Source organism: Phyllobates terribilis, unplaced genomic scaffold (genome assembly GCF_046119375.1).
Source record: "Phyllobates terribilis strain yellow unplaced genomic scaffold, ASM4611937v1 Scaffold_4__5_contigs__length_816908805, whole genome shotgun sequence".
Taxonomy (NCBI): domain Eukaryota; kingdom Metazoa; phylum Chordata; class Amphibia; order Anura; family Dendrobatidae; genus Phyllobates; species Phyllobates terribilis.
In genome coordinates, this window is record NW_027362764.1 from 107,488,452 (window position 1) to 107,513,422 (window position 24,971).

A 24,971-nucleotide genomic window follows, 5' to 3' on the forward strand; every position below is an offset into this window, starting at 1 on the left:
CTTTTTTTTTTTTTTTAAATTGCCTCTCTGTTGCAGAGATATTAGCAATCAAAGTATTTGGCACCTAATGAGTTAACTTTTGTTACAGGGGTATTCTCATCGTCAAAATCCTATCCCAATATGTTGTAGTTGTAATAATGATAATATTAGCAAATACCTCCAATTAGAAATGTAGTATATTTCTTTTGATTAGCGATGTCGCTTATCCCATGTGCAGGGCATTGCAGTAGCTTAGGTATCCATGGTTACGACCACTCATATATTGACAGTAAGTTGTTAGTGGTGATAACCATGGATACCTAAGCTACTGCAATGCACTGTACATGGGGTAAGTCACATAGCTAATCAGAAGAACTACATTTCTAATTGAAGGTATTTGCTAGTATTTATATTACACCTACTACATATTGGGTGGGATAGGATCTTGGAGATGGGAATACCCCTTTAAGTACAAATGGGTGTTTATCAGGTAGTACTTCTTTTCCCTGTAGGAGTTGCTGTCTGATAACACCTTCTTGGACTTAACTAAAGTTAACTCATTAGGTGCCAAATACTTTAATTGCTAATATCTCAACCGAGAGGCGGAAAAAAAAAGTTTTCATTCTGCTCTGCAGCCGCTATTACATCATGTGTCCAGCTCAACTTGTAAAAATTTGGTGAGAGGTCTTCTATAAAGGGAATCTGAGAGCAGCATGATGTAGAGACAAGAGACCCTGATTCCAGCGATGTGTCACTTACTGGGCTGCTTTCTGTAGTTTGGATAAGATCACAGTTTTATCAGCAGGAGATAATCACTAGAGGACTAGTAACATTTAGTGTTCCATATTAATGACTTGTGTATAACCACACCCTCACCACTGATTGTCTGCTTTCTGCCTATGCACAGTGCACACAGAAAGCTGCCAATCAGTGGTGTGGGCGGGGTTATACAGAGCTCAGCATTCACAGAACTGGTAAATCTGCAGCAGATAGAACATAGAACAGTGATTTTATGAAAACTACAGCAAGCAGCCCAGTAAGTGACACATCGCTGGAATCGAGGTTTCTGTTATTACATCATACTGCTCTCAGATGGGGTAGCAAAAACTTGCTGACAGATTCGTTATGGCAACACATTGATTTTGGTCTTGTGACCAATCTCAGACAAGTCACAGGGCAAAAAAATGAGTGTTGTTTGTCTGTGATATGCTGTGTCTATTTTGGATTTCCGATATGTTTTTTTGCTATAAAACCAAATCACAGGTTGCAGTCGTACAAACTTACTTTGTAGCCAGTGATGGGAAAGTTGATTGCAACTTGTGACCAAAAATGCAACAGGTTTGGATTTTTGACAATAGTTTTGCCATCATGTTTTTACATCATGTCATTATATGCAACAAGACCAGATCCTTATATACCAAGTAGCGATGTGAGATTGTCATCTTCATGACCGGGTGGTCCTATAATTGTATTGCAGAATATAAGATGTTTAACAAACAGAAGAGGAGTCTCCCCCAGTATTAGGAGAGACTGTACAGACATTTCTTTGTCATTACTACGGCTATTGTAGACATCCGAATGTTATGCACCTGCCCCGGTCCGTTAGATTTTCTTGTGTTCCACATCAGGCTTTGCGAGTAGCCCTGTGTGCTCCCATGTGTTGTGTTTCCTAAGCCTATATCAGGCCTCCCGAGACTCATGCCTGTATCTTGATATTGCATTAAGACTTTCTAGTAACTCTTTTAGTTTGTGCATGGTTCCCGTCCACATGCTCCAGACCGTCTCCTTGCTGCCTGTGTTTTCCAGTCCCTTGAATTATTTGTCTGTGGTCTCCAAAAACCTTGCTACTTGTCTGTGTTCTTCAGGACTTCACTTGTTTGTATGTGACTTCCAGTAACCCTGCTACTTGTCATAGGTTTCCAGGACCCCTTTTAGACTTTTGGTTTACCTCTCTGTGTCTACCTGCAGCTTCCAGGACGTTTCCTGTCCGCTTGCGGCTTCCAAGACCCCTTTCAGACTTTCAGTTTGCCTCTGTGTGTCCACCTGCAGCTTCCAGGACGTTTCCTGTCCGCTTGCGGCTTCCAAGACCCCTTTCAGACTTTCAGTTTGCCTCTGTGTGTCCACCTGCAGCTTCCAGGACATCTCCTGTCCCCTTGCAGCTTCCTGGACGCCTTTAAGACTTTTAGTTTGCCTCCAGTAACTCTGTTTCCTACTTAAACTTAGAGGATCCACCTCACCAAGTGTGCCCAAGTTATGTCATGTCCTCTTGAAATTCTGCTTTCTGATCTTTGAAAGTAATTTTTAAGCATGTCACGTACTCATTTTGTCTATGCATTTTGAAGCTTGATAATTTAACATTGTTCATTTGTTTGACAACAATAAATTAATTGCACCATTTTATGGCAAAAAAAAGGAGGAAACTGATTTGTATGGTGAGATTTAATCTAAGCTGCTTCCCATGCAAATATACCGTACATTTAAATGTGACAAGATGAGACGACATTAGGAAAATGCTAAGGAAGTTTTCTGCATGAAAATTTATCTGCAGTCGGGACTTTTACATTTCGAATGAGGGGAAAAAAAAATTTACACTGAAGTTGCAGATTTTCTTGCTCATGAAATGCAAATAAGTTGCAAAATCTACAAGTTTGGATACTGGTTTAAAATAATTAAAAAAAACGCACTGTACCTCCCTTCCCAATCTTCTGCCGCTCCTGTGGTCATGCTTGCCGGTCTCTATATTCCGGTCTCCGGCAATGACATGTAGGCCATAATCATTGGAGCCTGTGATTTGCTGCAGTGGTCTTGTAATTACCTGGAAATAGAGAAGTTGAGTATACTGCTTTTTTTTTTTTACTCCATAGCGGCACAGCGGCAAGAAAATCTGTACACAATACTTTTTGCTTATTTGATGCTGTGGATTTCTTTGTGGCTTCTCCTCTGCTCTGTTGATAGGGTGTGACTGCTGACATCTTGCTGATTGACAGCCGGCTCCCTGCTGCCAAGTTGCTTGGAGCTAGCTGTCAGTCAGCATGACGCCGGCAGTAATGCCTCGTCAACAGAGCAGCCCAGAAGAAATAGAGCTGCTCTGTTGACATGGGGCAACTGAAGCCACTGAATCGTTGGCAGGAGCGATCTGTGTCCACTCTATGCGAGCAGAGATCGACACTGGTCACAACAGGCCGGTAGTTAGCAACCACTCTTTGCTGGCGCCAGGTAGAGCAAGCGGGTACTTGCCTCTGTTAGCAACTACTCGCCTGTTAGTTATTAGTCCTGTAGTAAAAAAATATAATAGTCCTGGGTAAAAGAATCTCAAAAAGACTGAACATATGCACAGCAAGGCTTTTTGACATTGCTGTGCATATGCTCATTCTTTTTGACGTTTTTATAGTGCTTATTCTGACGACTTCCAGGCAGAATCCATCGGAGAAAGATGTCGTCTGCACATACTACCCTAATAGTGGACAAGATGCAGCCACTCTGCGGATTTCTTGGACAGCTCCAACATGTTTAATCTTTGGATGCATTTCTCTTTTCTCTCGGCTGGGAGGGTGCCAAGAAAACTTGGGTTTGTTTGCATTCTCATTACTTTTGGAGCTGCGCTTGTGTCCCACACGTGCCCTGAGTCTTTCCCTTGTCTAGTCTGAGTAATGTCACCACCGGATGAACTTCTGAGTCGAACTGGGTGTTTAACCACAAGGAGCAAGGAAAGATTCTGAACTAACGGATTGAACAGATTTTTGGATGTTTTATTGCTGTGAATGGAATGAATATTCCGAGTACAAGATCAGAATGTTTATCCAAGCTAAAATGTGTCTATTTGGATAAATTACATGAATTTGTCAGCATTTTTCAGACTTGGTAAGGCCTAATTAAAGACGCAATATGGAAAGCTCCCTTCTTGTATGCTGGCGGTGTCTGGTATTGTATCTGAGCTCTTTACAAATTAAATTATCTCTGGTCGGAAGAGGATTTTGGTTCTCATTAGGAGATCCAACAGGTTTATAGAGTCTCTCAGGCAATACTTCATGGGTAAAAGTGTGCAAAGCCGCACTCTTCTGGTAGGGAGAGAACTTGGCAGGTTTATGCCTATGCACAGTGTACACAGAAAGCTGCCAATCAGTGTTGGGGGTGGGGTTATACAGAGCTCATGAATATAGAGGACTACCTGGTAGCAGGTTTACTAGTCCTCTAATGATAATCTCCTGCTGATAAAACAGTGATTTTATCAAAACTACATTAAGCAGACCTGTAAGTGACACATCACTGGAATCCGGGTCTCTGCCTCTACATTATGCTGCTCTCAGATTAGGTGTAAAAAATAAGTGACAGATGTTGGCCAAACCTGCCGATGTTGACTAGTTTGGCTGACTCTCTAATGCATATGGGGCCGTCGGCCAACTGATTGTTGGGGGAGATGTCGAATGGGCATGTCTAATTTCAGACTGTCGATTGCTTTGTTCTGCCGGAGGGGAGAAATGTCTGTCCTCAACTGTCTCATAGAGAACACAGGAGCGCTCGGAGGAACAAGCGAGCACTCCTGTGTATGGAAGAGATGCCTCAGGTGGCTGTCAGCTGAATGATCGATCAAAGCATCGTTCAGGTGTCAGCCATCTAATGTGTATACGTGCACAAGGCCACGGCCCCACTATCAGTATTCGGTCAATATTTTTTCTCAGGAGTGGGAGCCAAAACCAGGAGTGGGTGATAAATGCAGAAGTGGTGACTTGTTTCTATTATACCTTTTCTCTGATTGTTCCTCTCCTGGTTTTGTCTCCCACTCCTGAGAAAAAATACTGACCAAATACTGATAGTGGGGCTGTGGCCTTAGAGGGAGATTTTTCTTTCTGGTAGAGAGCTTATTTACACACTGATCAAACAATTTGTTTGCTGCCCAGGAGCCTCCTGTTGACTGTACCTTAAATAATTAAACCCTAAAATAATTTATAGACACCAGTATAATTAATAAACATATATTCAAGTTATTTGGGTGATTTTTGTAACTTTAGCTATGGTGGAAAAGAGATAATCGTGGGGGGCATACATTATACTTTTTTTTTTTTGGGAAACTTTTGTCAGTAATCCCATTGTTGGTCACTGCAATCAGACTCTCACAGCCGTTCTAAAAAACTCAAAAACAATATATTACTCAACATATAGAACATTCATGTCAAACTCTGGCCCTCAGGGTGAATTTATTTAGCCCGCGATCCTGGGGAGTAAGTGGGGCCCATTATTCTGTATGGAGGACTATGTGGGGCCCATTATTCTGTATGGAGGACTATGTGGGGCCCATTATTCTGTATGGAGGACTATGTGGGGCCCATTATTCTGTATGGAGGACTATGTGGGGCCCATTATACTGTATGGAGGACTATGTGGGGCCCATTATTCTGCATGTAGGACTATGTGGGGCCCATTATTCTGCATGGAGGACTATGTGGGGCCCATTATTCTGCATGGAGGACTATGTGGGGTCCATTATTCTGCATGGAGGACTATGTGGGGCCCATTATTCTGTATGTGGGACTATGTGGGGCCCATTATTCTGTATAGAGGACTATGTGGGGCCCATTATTCTGTATGGAGGACTATGTGGGGCCCATTATTCTGTATGGAGGACTATGTGGGGCCCATTATTCTGCATGTAGGACTATGTGGGGCCCATTATTCTGTATGGAGGACTATGTGGGGCCCATTATTCTGTATAGAGGACTATGTGGGGCCCATTATTCTGTATGGAGGACTATGTGGGGCCCATTATTCTGTATGTGGGACTATGTGGGGTCCATTATTCTGTATGGAGGACTATGTGGGGCCCATTATTCTGTATGTGGGACTATGTGGGGCCCATTATTCTGTATAGAGGACTATGTGGGGCCCATTATTCTGTATAGAGGACTATGTGGGGCCCATTATTCTGCATGGAGGACTATGTGGGGCCCATTATTCTGCATGTAGGACTATGTGGGGCCCATTATTCTGTATGGAGGACTATGTGGGGCCCATTATTCTGTATAGAGGACTATGTGGGGCCCATTATTCTGTATGGAGGACTATGTGGGGCCCATTATTCTGTATGTGGGACTATGTGGGGCCCATTATTCTGTATGTGGGGCCCATTATTCTGTATGGAGGACTATGTGGGGCCCATTATTCTGTATGGAGAACTATGTGGGGCCCATTATTCTGTATGGAGACTATGTGGGGCCCATTATTCTGTATGGAGGACTATGTGAGGCCCATTATTCTGTATGGAGGACTATGTGGGGCCCATTATACTGTATGGAGGACTATGTGGGGCCATTATATTGTATGGAGGACTATGTGGGGCCCATTATATTGTATGGAGGACTATGTGGGGCCCATTATTCTGTATGGAGGACTATGTGGGGCCCATTATTCTGTATGGAGGACTATGTGGGACCATTATACTGTATGGAGGACTATGTGGGGCCATTATACTGTATGGAGGACTATGTGGGGCCATTATACTGTATGGATGACTATGGTGGGTCCCATTATTCTGTATGGAGCATTATGTGGGAGCATTATTCTGTATGTGGGACTATGTGAGGCACATTATACTGTATGGAGGACTATGTGGGGCCCATTATTCTGTATGGAGGACTATGTGGGGCCATTATTCTGTATGGAGGACTATGTGGGGCCCATTATACTGTATGGAGGACTATGTGGGGCCCATTATTCTGTATGGAGGACTATGTGGGGCCCATTATACTGTATGGAGGACTATGTGGGGCCCATTATTCTGTATGGAGGACTATGTGGGGCCCATTATTCTGTATGGAGGACTATGTGGGGCCCATTATTCTGTATGGAGGACTATGTGGGGCCCATTATTCTGTATGGAGGACTATGTGGGGCCCATTATACTGTATGGAGGACTATGTGGGGCCCATTATTCTGCATGTAGGACTATGTGGGGCCCATTATTCTGCATGGAGGACTATGTGGGGCCCATTATTCTGCATGGAGGACTATGTGGGGTCCATTATTCTGCATGGAGGACTATGTGGGGCCCATTATTCTGTATGTGGGACTATGTGGGGCCCATTATTCTGTATAGAGGACTATGTGGGGCCCATTATTCTGTATGGAGGACTATGTGGGGCCCATTATTCTGTATGGAGGACTATGTGGGGCCCATTATTCTGCATGTAGGACTATGTGGGGCCCATTATTCTGTATGGAGGACTATGTGGGGCCCATTATTCTGTATAGAGGACTATGTGGGGCCCATTATTCTGTATGGAGGACTATGTGGGGCCCATTATTCTGTATGTGGGACTATGTGGGGTCCATTATTCTGTATGGAGGACTATGTGGGGCCCATTATTCTGTATGTGGGACTATGTGGGGCCCATTATTCTGTATAGAGGACTATGTGGGGCCCATTATTCTGTATAGAGGACTATGTGGGGCCCATTATTCTGCATGGAGGACTATGTGGGGCCCATTATTCTGCATGTAGGACTATGTGGGGCCCATTATTCTGTATGGAGGACTATGTGGGGCCCATTATTCTGTATAGAGGACTATGTGGGGCCCATTATTCTGTATGGAGGACTATGTGGGGCCCATTATTCTGTATGTGGGACTATGTGGGGCCCATTATTCTGTATGTGGGGCCCATTATTCTGTATGGAGGACTATGTGGGGCCCATTATTCTGTATGGAGAACTATGTGGGGCCCATTATTCTGTATGGAGACTATGTGGGGCCCATTATTCTGTATGGAGGACTATGTGAGGCCCATTATTCTGTATGGAGGACTATGTGGGGCCCATTATACTGTATGGAGGACTATGTGGGGCCATTATATTGTATGGAGGACTATGTGGGGCCCATTATATTGTATGGAGGACTATGTGGGGCCCATTATTCTGTATGGAGGACTATGTGGGGCCCATTATTCTGTATGGAGGACTATGTGGGACCATTATACTGTATGGAGGACTATGTGGGGCCATTATACTGTATGGAGGACTATGTGGGGCCATTATACTGTATGGATGACTATGGTGGGTCCCATTATTCTGTATGGAGCATTATGTGGGAGCATTATTCTGTATGTGGGACTATGTGAGGCACATTATACTGTATGGAGGACTATGTGGGGCCCATTATTCTGTATGGAGGACTATGTGGGGCCATTATTCTGTATGGAGGACTATGTGGGGCCCATTATACTGTATGGAGGATTATGTGGGTCCCATTATACTGTATGGAGGATTATGTGGGGCCATTATACTGTATGGAGGACTATGTGGGTCTCATTATTCTGTATGGAGGACTATGGGGGCCCATTATACTGTATGCAGGACTATGTGGGTCCCATTATTCTGTATGGAGGATTATGTGGGGCCATTATTCTGTATGGAGGACTATGTGAGGCCCATTATTCTGTATGAAGGATTATGTGGGGCCCATTATTCTGTATGGAGGATTATGTGGGGCCATTATTCTGTATGGAGGACTATGTGAGGCCCATTATTCTGTATGAAGGACTATGTGGGGCCCATTATACTGTATGGAGCACTATGTGGGTTCCATTATTCTGTATGGATGACTATGTGGGTCCCATTATTCTGTATGGAGGACTATGTGGGGGCCCATTATTCTGTAATGAGGACTATGTGGGGCCATAATTCTGTAAGGAATGATAAGGAAAACCTTCCAAAATTGTAGACATTTTTTTTAATAAATATCAAGGTTGGCCAGGGACTTTGTCCAAGATTTTTAATTTTTTAATTTGACATCCCTGACATAGTGGGAAGATCGCTTTACAGTGTCTCTTTAAATACCCATGAAAGTAGCTGCATTTTACAGTGCATAAAAGTCTTTACTCCATTAAATTGATTCTGCATCCCTGCAGGTGTAATGGTTTGTGAGCTGTGATCTTTGTTATTCCTTCTCTGTAACCTTCTTGACTCATCCAAAAGTTTATTTCTATTTATTTTCTTAAAATCAAATACCCATATCCTCATCTTCTTCGACAGCCTGAAATCAATAATAAAGTTAGAATGAGGCCACTCGCCCAGTGATGAGCTATCCGTCAGGCTGTAATCCACCTTATTTGTCGCAGCAGGTCGATGTGACGGTCTCGCAGTGACGGTCTCGCAGTGACCTGTCACAACAAATACAATGGTTTACACTCTGATGGATACATGGATCATACAGTACAGACCAAAAGTTTGGACACACCTTCTCATTTAAAGATTTTTCTGTATTTTCATGACTTTGAAAATTATACATTCACACTGAAGGCATCAAAACTATGAATTAACACATGTGGAATTATATACTTAACAAAAAAGTGTGAAACAACTGAAAATATGTCTTATATTCTAGGTTCTTCAAAGTAGCCACCTTTTGCTTTAATGACTGCTTTGCACACTCTTGGCATTCTCTTGATGAGCTTTAAGAGGTAGTCACCGGAAATGGTTTTCACTTCACAGGTGTGCCCTGTCAGGTTTAATAAGGGGGATTTCTTGCCTTATAAATGGGGTTGGGACCATCAGTTGTGTTGTGTAGATGTCAGGTGGATACACAGCTGATAGTCCTACTGAATAGACTGTTAGAATTTGTATTATGGCAAGAAAAAAGCAGCCAAGTAAAGAAAAACGAGTGGCCATCATTACTTTAAGAAATGAAGGTCAGTCAGTCCGAAAAATTGGGCAAACTTTGAATGTGTCCCCAAGTGCAGTTGCAAAAACCATCAAGCGCTACAAAGAAACTGGCTCACATGAGGACCGCCCCATGAAAGGAAAACCAAGAGTCACCTCTGCTTCTGAGGATAAGTTTATCCGAGTCACCAGCCTCAGAAATCGCAGGTTAACAGCAGCTCAGATTAGAGACCAGGTCAATGCCACACAGAGTTCTAGCAGCAGACACCTCTCTACAACAACTGTTAAGAGGAGACTTTGTGCAGCAGGCCTTCATTGTAAAATAGCTGCTAGGAAACCACTGCTAAGGACAGGCAACAAGCAGAAGAGACTTGTTTGGGCTAAAGAACACAAGGAATGGACATTAGACCAGTGGAAATCTGTGCTTTGGTCTGAGGAGTCCAAATTTGAGATCTTTGGTTCCAACCACCATGTCTTTGTGCGACGCAGAGAAGGTGAACGGATGGACTCTACATGCCTGGTTCCCACCGTGAAGCATGGAGGAGGAGGTGTGATGGTGTGGGGGGTGCTTTGCTGGTGACACTGTTGGGGATTTATTAAAAATTGAAGGCATACTGAACCAGCATGGCTACCACAGCATCTTGCAGCGGCATACTATTCCATCCGGTTTGCGTTTAGTTGGACCATCATTTATTTTTCAACAGGATAATGACCCCAAACACACCTCCAGGCTGTGTAAGGGCTATTTGACCAAGAAGGAGAGTGATGGGGTGCTACGCCAGATGACCTGGCCTCCACAGTCACCAGACCTGAACCCAATCGAGATGGTTTGGGGTGAGCTGGACCGCAGAGTGAATGCAAAAGGGCCAACAAGTGCTAAGCATCTCTGGGAACTCCTTCAAGATTGTTGGAAGACCATTTCCGGTGACTACCTCTTGAAGCTCATCAAGAGGATGCCAAGAATGTGCAAAGCAGTCATCAAAGCAAAAGGTGGCTACTTTGAAGAACCTAGAATATAAGACATATTTTCAGTTGTTTCACACTTGTTTGTTAAGTATATAATTCCACATGTGTTAATTCATAGTTTTGATGCCTTCAGTGTGAATGTACAATTTTCAGTCATGAAAATACAGAAAAATCTTTAAATGAGAAGGTGTGTCCAAACTTTTGGTCTGTACTGTATATACAGCTGAATTCTCAATATTTTACATTCAGTGCATGTGCTCGGGGTGTGACAGGCATCTTTAGTGCAAATGTGTCACCTGCTTCTTAAACTGATTTACTTAAAGGAAATCGGGATGAAAGTGATTCCATCTCACTATTCTGTGAAATGCGTTTCATACCTGCAGATTTTCAATTACTCATCTATCAGGGGTGTCCTCAGGCTCCAGTACCGTACAATAATGGGCTCGTCTCTTCTAGATAAATAATCAGGGAGTCAGCACAATAAGGTGATAATTTATTTTGTTTCCGAAAATACCATGTGTACACTATCAGTCACAGTTAGATCACCCATAATATTATATTTTTTGCTTTCTGATACTTTACATTTCTGATATTTTACGCGTAACATTTTAGATTTTCAGTAAAAATAGGTTAAATTTAACACCTTAAACCTATCACCAGGCAGACCCCTTTGATTGACAGCCTGATGTGAACACACAAAGTTCCGGGTAGAGATTACGCTCCCTGCACTGCCCCTATGACTGGGAATCAGCAGCTAGAGGGAGACTATAACTTAATTTTCTCCCTGTAGCCGCTACTTCAATAAGCCGTCTACATAGGTTTTAAATAGTATTTTACTTGCAGATTAACCCTATGTCAACAGGTGAAATTTCTGGACATGACGGGTTCCCCTTTAAGTGCACAAACTAAAACAAGCCCCCAGAATTCTAAGAAGCAGAAGCTTATTATATAATGACTAATTCCTTTGGTCACTTGACGTTACCAGCTATAGACTTTCTTACGACTGACTATGTTTGAGCTTCTGATCATTGCATACTGCAGTGCGGCAAAGGTCATAGTGAAGGAAAGGGGAGGAGGTGAGCTGTGACATTGCCGATTGTGAGTAGTGAATCCTGTTTTATCCACTTTAGTGAGAGGTGTTGCCTTTCACTGTTAATTTTGTTATTGATGATAATGAGACTACTGAAAAGTCTAATATATAGAATTTGAAGTGTGAGTCTAGTATTGGGCCTAGTGGTCAGTGTGAAAATTGCAAGATTTCTGTTTTTTTTTTTTTAATTAATACAGGGTTAATCTTCAGGTTAATAGTGTTAGGAAGGTGCACTCAAGCCATACTGAAAGTGGTGTACCCGGGAGTAAATGAACTGGCTTCAACAATATAGAGCCGGCTGTCAATCAAAGTGCCAAGGCATGCTTACAGCTGTTGTTCTTAGTGCTGTAAGCATTTAAAGTAGCTGTGCCGGCATACCTGTATGGCTGAAAGGCGGCAGCTCCCGGGACGAATGAAGTTAATTTTTTTCCCGGGTGCCGCACTTTCAGTACATTGGCCAGGCACCTTCTTAGAGCGATTAACCTGCAAAATAATCCTATGTCTGCAGGATAATAGTGTTTTCCAACCAGGCAGGTTCCCTGTAATATACATTTTACATGAAAACTTGTTCTAAATAATAAAGGAAATATGTAATAAGAAAATTACCTTAAGGGTTATTCCCAACACATCAATACCCCAATCCTTGAAATGGGATTCTGAAATGTCTACGTGGAGTGCAGCAGTGACCCTAAATGCAGGCCATCGCTTCATTTTGTGATGCTGAGTGACTTCTCACGGACAAGCCGTGAGTCGGGATACTCAGGGAGTTCGAGGTCAATAGCCAAATACTTCTTTATCAGAGAAGAGACAAAGGCGTAGTTAGATAACGGTCCGAGGTCAAAATACCAGGAGGATAGCGGATCAGAGCAAAGGGGTTAAACAGATGGATGGTCAGAATGAGGTCCAAGGTCAGGCAGCGATAGATCAACAAGCAAAATATAAGGCACAGAGTAAAGCAACCACATTTGGGACTACCAGCTCAGTTAAATAGCTGAACAATCAAGGGAACTGGGAGCACCTGATGAGAGCTCAGCACTTCCCAGTCTCAGATTGGACGGCCGAGCTGTCAATTACTGCACAGACAGCTGAGCACGCTCCTGCACCAGACTGGACACCTGAGCTGTCAATCACTGCACAGACAGCTCAGCACTGAGGTTGGAATCGTTACACATTCATTACCTATGGGATTTCTGGATATAGCCCAGCTATGTACTCCTTAAGCTCAGGTAGTCCAATAAGCAATAAATGGAGCGGTGGTCTGCCTGTGTGATCTCCACTCCACTACAAAAAGGCATTTCAGAGCTCCGTTCTTGAGATCAGTGGGTGTCCAACAGTCAGCAAGTTATCATCAATGCTGTGGATTGGTGCTAATGTAAAATGACTGGTCATCTATCTAATGTGTCAGGGCAGATGTCGGGGAAGAAGAGTATCCTGTTGCTTTTCTGCCGTCCATTCCTTTTGCTTATCTTCCTCCCCTCTTCGTCCTGAGAACCAATCTGATTATGTATGTTTATGATTGGTCTTATTCTCTGTCCACACAGGCCAGATACTTGACTTGTTGGTTGGGGTGGAAAACATGACGAATAACTGATTAAACAACTCTTATAATCCATATGTCAAGTTTGTGATGTGATGGACAGTCACTAAGCCTAGCTTTTCCATTATGTATCTTTGGGGGTCATTGGGAGTGAAGAACAAAACTGTTTAGTCCAACAGATCATGACTGTCTAATCCCTCTTGCATCCCCTCTATAAATATAAGCTATGAATCCAGTTGGAATTGAGTCCTGCTGCTATGTCAGGGACTGGGTCACATTTCTGAGGCCATTTTTATACCTGCTTCTTGGCCCCAGTGCAAAATCTTTAACAGTGTCCAACTAATTTGTAATAGTGTTAACTTTTTTTTTTTTTTTAGCACAGAGGAACTCTTTTGTACCCTCAGGTACCAGGGCCATTATGTGACCAAGTCAGTTGGCACTATTGTCCCTATCAGCTCATTTTTATCAGGGTATAATAAAGACCTTCTTATTTGTGAGAAGCCATCTTTAGTAACAAGTCCCTTTTATAGAGCTTCTGATAGCACAGTGTACAGGTACTGATTGTATCCTGTGCCTAGTACTATGTAATGATGCTACTTGTGACACTAGTAATCGGTGCTCATCTACAATGGATCAATTAGACCTGTCCATAGGCTTTGTCTCTTCAAATACACATCATGTCAGACTCCATAGTCCCATGAGGTTGTGGCTGCAGATGTGCCAACCTTCTCCCAGTCTCCGCTCTCATCAATTCCACTAAAAGTGTCAAAGCCTCTAAATTTGCACACCTGAGTCTGTGGCCTGATTGTCGTAGCATCGTGATGATACTTGGGGGGTGGGAAGTGCATTAGGCACAAATTTTGACTTCCATATGTAATTAAATGTTACGGACCCTGTTTATTTTCCATTTTCGTCCTGTCTTCATCCTCTTTCATGCACTTATTATTTTCCTTCTTTCCTCTTGTGGTGAGAGTTAATGTATTGATCACTGTTCACATTATGCCGGTCTATCTTTAAGGCTTCTTCATTTTTTTTTTTTTTTTTTTGTAGTAAAGGCAATAATTACTTTAGATCTGAATGTGTTCTTTATGGGGTATGCCTCATGTGGCTTTCATCATCTCTCGTGACGTAGGGTGGCCTTCTATAGAGAGCGTTAATGTGCGGTACGGTGAAAGCCACCCTGCATTATTAATAATCAGGAATCCAATTATGGCAGAGAAGATCGCTGTGTGAGCGTTGTAGGGCATTGTTAGACTGAAAGATGGGTGAGTGACATTACATCCAGTGCTGAAGACGGGGAGAAACCCTGTGTGTATGTACATACCGTTGCAGAAATCTGGTAAAAATAAACTTGACTTTGACTTACCACTATTAGATGATCCTGATAACTTAAGGATTTGATCGATGTGCAGAGAATATCATTTATCTTAGTTCAGGGGTGGACAAATTACTTATAGATCAGGGGTAAGCAACCTGCCACACCCCAGCTGTTGTCACACGGTAGTATCCTAACCATTTAGAACTCTGTATCTTTCTCTTTTTACTTCTCCCTCTCTTTCCTTCTCTCTATCCATTGCTATCTACACTCTCTCCCTCCTTCTGCCTCTTCCCTTGACTCTTTATCCATCTCTTTTCCTTCTCTTTCTTATCCATTCTTTTATTTTCCTTCTTTCTCTTATGTATCTTCTCTTTATCTCAGTCTCTCCATCATTCTTTTTCTATCTCACGTATTCTTTCTCTTGTTCCTTCTCTCTCTTTACCTCTCTAGTTACGTCTCTCTTTTCTTCTAGCTCCTGTTCTTCTCTCTACCTCTCACTCTCGTTCCTCCTCTCTCCTTCCTTCCTTCTTTCCTTCCCTTTTTTCCTTCTTGCCTCTCTTTTATCTCTCTCTGATTAAAATGATACATTGGTTGATGAAATCCATCCTGTGGTTCTTGTGTAATCTTTACTTTCACTTTGGAGATAATGATATGCTCGTGCTCCGGGCGGCCTGTGGGGGGCACTCTATCTGGTGCTCTGCTTACATATTCATCTGTATGCTGTTATGACAGCTCACTATGCCTTCACTGACCTGCCTCCTATTTTACCTAGCCCCGCACTAGTAGAGGTATTGTGTAAAATAGGAGGCAGGTCAGTAAAGGCACAGTGAGCTGTCATAAGAGCATACAGATGAATATGTAAGCAGAGCACCAGATAGAGCGCCCCCCACAGGCCACCCTGGAGCACGAGCGTATCATTGTCTCCAAACTGAAAGTAAAGATTTGTTCAGTGGTGGTCGGGTTTCAGCCTACCTTACCTCGGCCATGTCTCTGAGGACTGATCACCTTGAACTTTTGGGTCTTGTTCAGTGGGTGGTCGGGTTTCAGCCTACCTTACGTCGGCCGTGTCTCTGAGGACTGATCACCTTGAACTTTTGGGTCTTGTTCAGTGGGTGGTCGGGTTTCAGCCTACCTTAAGTCGGCCGTGTCTCTGAGGACTGATCACCTTGTACTTCTGTGTCTTGCTCTGCGATGGTTGGGTTTCAGCCTTCCTTACCTCGGCTGTGTCTCTGAGCACTGAACTCCTTGTACTTCTGAGTCTTGATCAGTAGTGGTCGGGTTTCAGCCTTCCTTACCTCGGCCTTGTCTCTGAGCACTGAACACCTTGTCCTTCTGTGTCTTGCTCAGTGGTGGTTGGGTTTCAGCCTTCCTCACCTCGGCCGTGTCTCTGAGGCCTGGACACCTCGTACTTCTGGGCCTCCAGGGAGGTTACAGTTCTGGAATATGACAGCACTGGAGGATAATGGCTTCCTGGTTGCTTCACGTTTGATTCTTCTCAAGTCTTTGAGAGTTAATGTGTGTCTTTTTTTCTCAACACGATTTTTGCGACCCTGTTAACTATTTGCAACAAAACTTTGATGGTTCTGTGGTCACACCTCAATATCTTAGCAATTTACTGTATTCCTCTGTAAGACGATTTTTTACTCTTCAGTCAGTTCAAGCTCTTTTTGGCCTAATAATTCTACACATCTTGATAAAGGGGGTTCTATCCTCAGGCTGCACCTCCCAAATTACACAAATACACATCATGTGATCTGCTCTATACAGTAAGCATTCAGGTTTATACAGCGTGGAGTTGGAAAATCTGCATAAAAGCGATGATATGGTAAAAATACTCACTTGTCTAATAATTGTGCACCCAACGTATATGACAATAAGCAGTAGAAAAGGTAAAATTATACCCAGCAAAGTCTTTCTCAGACTACCGTTTAATAGTTCACACTCTCCAGGCTGCCATAAAATATCATGATGGACTTGTGAAATATGGTGCAGTCTTGTATACGCTTTATATGGCATTTAAATGTACTGATGTAATGATAAAGATGTAATTTGGAATTGTTATTTCAGGAGAGTTTTCGTACATGACCCCTGCTGTGTATTCTGTCATATAAACCTGCATACGCACGTGTGATTCATGACTATTTTCAGTGACAATATCATTTCTGAGAGTCTTTTCTATAAATAAGTAACTGAAAGGCGAGGTCTTCAATAAAACCCTGGATTTTACTGGGAAACACATGTGGTGGGAATATCTGTTAGTAACTGTGTTTCCGTGTCTTCGTTGCTTTGGCAATGGATATGGCTGTTGTGGCTTATGTTCTGCTGACCCGTCTTTTGGCTTGTGTTTCCCCGATGTCTGATGTAACGTTGGTGCAATTTCACAAAAATAGAAGCAATGAAAAATAAGTTCCCTTTCTCATCCATTTCACTTATTTTTGGCAGGTGACATCACACAGAAAGGTTATGAAAAGAAAAGATCGAAATTAATAGGAGCCTATCTGCCTCAGCTACAAGGTATGGACAAGGCTTATAACCACACTTTTACTGCAGCAGATGAAGAGGACAATTTAGCCCTCCTAAAATATGCATTATAGCAAAGCTTTCTTATAACTTTGCCATCCCATTTTTTTTTAGAAACTATATAATGCTAAATAATGTAATAAATTAAGTTATAACCATGGGGGCGGTGCATGCACATTACCTTCTGTTAGTCATCTGGCCGGTCCCGTTGCTGAAACTAGTCCTGCAGTCCGGGCTGTAATCATGCCCACAGTGGCGTAATTCATTTCACTTGGAGGGTTGAATGTCACAGAATCACTCCTGAAACACAGATCCGCATTAAAGCGAAATATCAAAGTGGCGGGGTGTGTTTACAGCCGCCGCTTATAATGCTGCAAGCAGTGAGTGCAGCCCCTCTGTGCATTACTCTATGACTGAAAGCCGGCGGCTCACAGGGAGAATAAAGTTAATTTCCTCTCAGTAGCCGCACTTTCAGTAAGTCAGCTGGCCAGCATTGTAAATCTATTAACCTGCCGATTAACCATGTATCTACAGGTTAATAGCATTTGGGGACATGACCGGTTCCCCTTGAGTACAAGCTAGATTGAATAAAGCATGTAACCGCTATTTCAGGAGCGATTCTAACATAGTAACATAGTTTTTTAAGGTTGAAGGAAGACTAAGTCCATCTAGTTCAACCCATAGCCTAACATGTTGATCCAGATGAAGGCAAAAAAAACCCATGTGGCAAACACTAAGCTCCACATTGGGGAAAAAAATTCCTTCCCGACTCCATAGGACAATCAGACTAGTTCCCTGGATCAACGCCCTATCAAGGAATCTAGTATATATAACCTGTAATATTATACTTTTCAAGAAAGGCGTCCATGCCCTTCTTAGATGTTAGTAGTGAATCCCTCATTACAACATCATGCGGCAGAGACTTCCATAGTCTCACTGCTCTTACAGTAAAGAATCCCCGTCTGTGATTATGATTAAACCTTCTTTCCTCCAGACGTAGAAGATGCCCCCTTGTCCCCGTCTCAGGCCTCAGAGTAGAAAGATCAGTAGAAAGGTCTTTGTACTGTCCCCTCATATACTTGTACATAGTAATAAGATCACCCCTAAGACTTCATTATTCCACAGTAAATAACCCCAAGTGTAATAACCTGTCTTGGTATTGCACACCCCCCAGTCCTCTAATAACCTTGGTCGCTCTTCTCTGCACCCGCTCTAGCTCAGCTATGTCTTTCTTATACACCGGAGATCAGAACTGTACACAGTATTCTAAGTGTGGTCGCACTAATGACTTGTATAGAGGTAAAATTATGTTCTCCTCATGAGCATCTATGCCTCTTTTAATGCATCCCATTATTTTATTTGCCTTTGCAGCAGCTGCCTGACACTGGCCACTAAACGTGAGCTTGTCATCCACCAATACACGCATGTCTTTTTCAGTGACAGTTTCAGTTTCAGTGATTCTGTCATGTTGGATACTGTTAGGACATCAGTCAAGGGACTGCACTGCCCAAATGACTAGTTTGAGGTATCCTGCAGATATTGCACTCTTGATAATAACTTAACTTTAATTACTTCATTCAGGATTAGACAGTTTATCTAAAAACATGGTGGTAAAGTTACTAAAGACATGGGATAACATGGTGCATAAGTGGGATAACATGGTGAATAAGTTGGTAACATGGTAAATAATTGGAGAAAGATGGTGGGTAAGTTGGTGAACATAGTGAATAAGTTGGATAACATGGTTAATAAATGCAGTAACATTGTGAATAAGTGCAATAACATGGTGAATAAGTGGAGTAACATGGTGAATAATTGGAGAACGATGGTGAGTAAATGGGGTAAGTTGGAGAACCTGGTGAATAAGTGGAGTGACACGGTGAATAAGAGGAGTAAAACTAATACAGGGAAAGGCATACAAGCAGTATAATTGATTACACCTTTTGATCAGGAGTCAATTATGAGTTTTCGAGGCCCCAAGTAATAAGGGCCATAGGTGCTTTACTTGTGATATGTTCATGAGCTATAGTATGTGTGCATGTTTTGGCACAAATATTTTTCCTAATGAAATATCACAATTGTGCAGTATCTATACATAAAAAATGGCATCTGTTGGGGGATTATGAGACCATGGGTTAGATTTATTAATAATTTACACTAGTTTTTGCACCATATAAACAGATTTATGTACCTGAACTTATGCTCTGTTAATTAATCTGGAGCACGCTGCACTTGAAAAGCTACTGGTACATCATACATTTTGTATATGGTGCACAAGTCTTGACAGGGTTTTCTCAAGTTGTCTCTTGAGCAGCAGACAGCTTTCAACTCTCTTTCACCTCCTGGTTCCTGGGGGCCGTACCCTCTATCTTGAGTGACAGTTTTGGTGAGTAGCAGAGCTGTTGTATTAGTTGAACTAAAAGGCTGCGTGCACACGTTGCGTTTTTGCTGCACTTTAGCTGTGTTTTTTGAGGGCAGATTTGCCACAAAACTTGAAAGTTCCCAGGAAGCAAGCTGTACACTATGGGAGATAAAAGCTTTCCGTGCAGAAGAATAAAGCAGATCAAAAAAGCAAGTCAATTGCAAACTTGCTTATGTTTATGCTGTCTAACAAACTAAAGCAATTTAATAAAATGAGAACACACCCTTTAATAAATCTCCTTTAATATAAATTGTCTCTTTTGGCTTTTACAGACTTTTTGTTACCCTGCATATTGCTGCCTGGATAGACATACTTATAGTCTATTTAGATTGTGAGCCCTAATGGGGACAGTGATGACGATATCTGTAAAGTGCTGTGGAATTAATGACACTACAAAAGCAAGCAAAATAATGTTCTAACTGAGAATTTGTCAGGTAGTGCAATGTGACTGGAAGTTTATAACTTTTTTATCTGTCTTTTTCTTTCATCTGTGCTGATTTATGACATAAAACTGCCAAAAAGAGCTTTGAAAAAGACAGAAAAAAAACTCACCACCAGGAAGAGCTCACTGACTTATTCCCAGTTACTCCTCTTCAATTTTTCCATATCCTTTAAAGAGTAACCGTCGTTTAAATTTTTATTTCAGAAATCAATAGTACACATGAAAATAAGCAACTTTTTAATATATCTTATCAGAGAAATCCGCTTCTTTCTCCTCCAGGACTAATACTTCATTTTCCAAATTCTACATTTATGGGTAAAATCTGTATTCAGTGAAGACAAACTGTTACATTACTGAGATAGGAGATGACAGTTGGTGCTGATAAGGTTCTATGTATAGGGGAGGGGTGGGAGAAGAGAAGGGTGGAGCTAGAGGTATAGCCCCTCCCTCATCATCTCCCTCCCTTCCACATTGGAGATGACAGCTGGTTCTAATATGATTCTATCTCAGTAATGTAACATTGTGTCTTCACTGAACATAGATTTTACCCATAAATTTTGAATTTTGAAAATTAATGTTCAGTCCTGGCAGAGAGAGAAGCAGATTTCTCTGATAAGATTTATTACAAAGTTGCTTATTTTCAGGTGTGCTATTGATTTATGGAATAAAAATTAAAACCATGGTTACCCTTTAAGCTATCGTTCTGTATATACTTTTTAAGCATGCTCGTTTTTTTTACTTTTTTTGTGCACTGTGATTTTCATGTAAATATATAACTGTAGATACATATTGTTCCTCTTTGGAAAGATGAGACGTACAAATCCTATAAAAGTCCTCATATAATCTCATAGTACATTATGCAGATGCCAGTCTCACACCAGGATATAAATTGAGTTAATATTTCTGTTAGATACCACACAGCTGCCTTATATGTATCACATTTAGCAATCCCCATCCTGACCACAAGGGGGAGATAAAAAAAAATTAAAAAACAAACAAAAAACAACCACCCATAGATTTTGTTCCTTACACTCATGCATTATCTCTTTGTTCAAATCACATTTACCAATATTTCCTTCTTTTTCTATCATTGCTAGTTTGTATCCAAGCTATATTCTCCTTGTTTGGTATGCACTATTATGTTTACTCACTCTTCTAAAATTGGGATTTGTTCTGAATCCCATTGCCTTCCTATTAGTAGTTTGGCTACAAATAACATTTTAAATAGCACCTCCTTCATTTGTCTTTCTCCTTTTATTTTGCTTAAATCTCCCAAAATAATTCTGGCAAATCTTTAAATTTTGCCTTCATTGTCGATTTAATTTTTATTTCATAAATGATTAGTATATATGAAAATAAGCAACTTTGTAATATAGTTTATTAGAGAAATTTGCTTCTTTCTCCTCCTGGACTGATCTTTTATTCTCAATTCAGGGATAAAATCTGTCTTCAGTGAAGACAGATTTCCCCATTAGTGACACAGGAGATGGCAGCTGCTGCTTAAAAAAAGTTTATAGTGTTTAACTGTAATTTTAGGAGAACTTGCAGCAGAATGTCGGTCTGCCTCTAGCTCCTCCCTTCCATCTCCATAGACTCTTATGAGCAGCAACTGCCATCTCCTATCTCAGTAACGGGAACATCTGTCTTCTCTGAAGACAGATTTCATCAATGAATATGGAGTTTACAGAGTGAAAGATCAGTCCTGGAGTAGAAAGAAGCCCATCTATCTGATTACATATCTTACAAAATATGTGTACAATTGATTTCTGTAAAAAGATTAAAACAATAATTACTCCTTAACTATTGCTTTTATTTATAATCATACTCCAATATGGGCAGATCCTATTGCATTCCCAAATGCATGCACGGTATTTATAATGTGCAGAGTGCTGTTACATAGTGTTTGTATATATGTCTTTGCATTGGCCTTATGTGCACCTGCACACTATAATTTAATACTATAGGATTGCTGGCCTTTTTCTATATTTTCTGCATTGTGCAATGAAGGGTTTGGCCCCTTGATCATGAACCCTTATCCATCCAATTTTCCCAAGTCAGTTTTTTTTATTTAGTGGCAAGTTGGATCCTATGTCTTCCCCAGTTCATTTGAGGTCTGGTTAGGCACACAGAGAGTTAAGGCTATATTGTTAGGGTCCAGGCAATAAGGTCACCTTGTCACTTACATGTTTTCTGATATAAAATTTTTTTTTAATGAAGTACCCCATGTTTTTCTTTTTTTTATGGATACTCTCCTTTTTTTTTTTTTTTTTAAACCAATTATTTTTATTTAGGTTTCAAAAATTTACAGCAAACAGTTATCAATATACATATAACAATTCACATAACGTGTAGTAATACAGTCAAAACCCTCTCCCCCCTCCCGCCAATACTCCTTATGCCGGGCATACCTGGGAACATTGACAATCCTATTACCGCCATCCATGCGGACCATATTTTCCCAAAAGTTCTCTCTCCATGCCTCCGCCTGTAAATGCTTTCCTCTAAATGCATCACCGTACGTGTCTGAGCAATAAATTCCCTCCTAGTGGGGGGTTCCGAATCTGTCCATTTTCGTGCTATTAGTTTGCGTGCCACATATAGCAATCGCGCTATCGCCACTTTGTAATGTTCTGAGACAGGTATTCCATCCACCTCCCCCAAAACACACAGCACCAGGTTTCTGTCAATTGTACATGTATAAGCCCTCTCAATTTTGTTAACAACGACCAACCAATAAGCCACTAGCCGTGGGCATGACCATAGCATGTGTAGCAGTCCGGCCTGGTCCGTGCCACATCTAGGGCAACTGGAATCTCCCCTCAAGCCCGCCTTGTACAGGCGCAGCGGTGTTTTGTATGTCCTATGTATTATGTATAATTGGGAGATCCGTGCCTGCTCGCTTAGAGAGATCTTCGGGACATATTCTAGAATTGCCTCCCATTGTTCTGTTGTGAGGGTACCCACCTCCCTTTCCCATTTACTCTTTGCAATGAAGTGATTTCCCCCCAGATAGGAGTGCAGTAGGTCATGATATAGGCTCGATATGACTCCCCTCGTCCCTCCCTTCATACATACAGAGTCTAGTACAATGTCACCCTGAACCGTCATGGCTCCCAATCCACACTGTGCCCTCCAAGCATGTCGAAGCCTATAGTATTGAAATCCCCATACCAAAGGCAAATCAAATTCTTCTCTCAATTTCTCAAAGGTCTTTAGGTCCGTTCCACTCTGCAGCTGGCACACATATCTCACTCCTTGTGCCTTCCAATTGCCCATTTGACACAGCTTATTAAGTTCCGGCAGATGTTCATTGCCCAACACCGGTGAGTACTTAGTCAGCCCGTCCACCCCCCTGATCTTTTTAATAGTGTCCCATACCTTCTGAGTCAAGCCTAAGGTAGGATATATTGCTCCCAATTTCTTAAAGGTACCATCCTCTAATGCCTGGACCAGTGGGCGTCTCCCCGACACATGTACCAGCACCCGGCAAGCTGCCCCTCCACAATCGGGTTCTCTCCATCCCCTGACATGCTGGCCCTGTAGGATACTCTCCTTTTTTGGTGGATTTCATGGCAGCATAGCAGAGCTGCAGATACAGATCATCTTTGCGAGTCATTTATGTCACTGTAGTGGGTGGTTTTCCCCTGTAACTGGGGCTGCTATGGATGCTCCAGTTACAGTGGAAGAAAATGATTAATAAAGGGAAAAATGTTCCCCAGATCATCTTTGATGATCTCTTGGAAGACAAATTATGTAAAAAAGAACAAATATACATATATAAAATATATGCAAAAAAAAAAAAAAGTAATAAAATGAAGGGGTCATCCACTATTAAAATAAAAACAGTGGATACTCACCTCCTGCCATGATGTCATTCCAGCAATGTTGCTGTCTCTGTTGACCTGTTACATCACGTGCCAGTTTCCAGACAATTAGCAGCCGCTCGTCAGTTGCATCCCTTACTATTTTGTCAGAGTGGACTTCCGCCTTGATGGAATATTGATGAGGTGTAGCCAAAGAGCAGCCACTTATTGTGTGTAGCCGAGACCTGACCAACAATATCATGTCACTCTCTGAGAACAGCAATGCCGACTTCACTGGAATGGTGCTGCTGCAAGAGGGGGGTATCCATTGGTTTTATTTTAGTTTGGGTCCTGGATTGATTAAGCTGAGAATGTCCAGTAGTGGACAACTCCTTTAAGTCCCCACTCATTGATAAAAAATTCCAGAAAATACATTTAATTACATTCATGTAACAAAAAAAGCAAAAACTCATACGTTCTATGTGACTGTCATAACTTGGAGAAGTTATTCAACAGGTTATTTGGTGTGAAATGTGAACAGTAAAATATATAAACGAGAGACCAAAATTCCCTTTTTAGTTATGTTTGTATTTCACTTTTTTTTTTTATAAATTGCACAGTAATTTTATATGTATTCCAAAACTGTGCTAAAAAATAATACCATTTACCTACATTAAGTAAAAATTCATACAGCCCTGAAAAAAATAAAAAATATGGTTGCTGAAAAGAGTCAAGGCAAAAATGAAAAAAAAAAAAATGTTGCTAAAAAGTTTTGCAAGCTGATGAGCTCACAGATTAGCTGCAGTGCTGCCGACCACTGCAGACAATAACAGAAACCAGGATCAGCGGCGGAGACTCAGTGCTGGACCCATGGAGGGAGAGTAAAATACAGACTTGTTTTTTTACACAAAATGCATCAGGGTGCATAGGCTTTCCAAAACCAAAAAAACATCTTAAAGGGGTATTCCCATCTTCAAGATCCTATCCCAATATGTTAAAATTAGAAATGTAGTATAGTATTTTTGATTTACTATGCCACTTACCTCATGTGCAGGTAATGCAGGACCTTAGGTATCCACGGTTACGACCACTAGCAGCTAGCTAGCTAACTGTCACTTTATCAGTGGACGTAACCATGGATACCGAAGGTCCTGCAACTAAAGATGAACTAATCGATTTGCAGGGCTCTGGTTCAGTGGCTGCTAGTTTGGAACCATGCGAACAGCCTCCTACCTCCTGATCTT

The 24,971-nt window shown here is 41.8% G+C and overlaps 1 protein-coding gene across 10 annotated transcripts in view; it reads left to right on the forward strand.

Annotated features, from left to right (window-relative positions):
* DIP2C (disco interacting protein 2 homolog C) overlaps nucleotides 1-24,971 on the forward strand; it is a 542,404-nt gene that overhangs the window by 270,353 nt on the left and 247,080 nt on the right. For 8 of the 10 annotated variants that reach the window (XM_073677658.1, XM_073677663.1, XM_073677660.1 and 5 more), the window contains one exon: nucleotides 16,983-17,054. The exons of the other annotated variants lie outside the window; for them this stretch is intronic. In XM_073677658.1, the coding sequence (XP_073533759.1) occupies nucleotides 16,983-17,054 (72 nt within the window). The remainder of the gene's footprint in view (nucleotides 1-16,982; nucleotides 17,055-24,971) is intronic. 10 annotated transcript variants of the gene reach the window in all.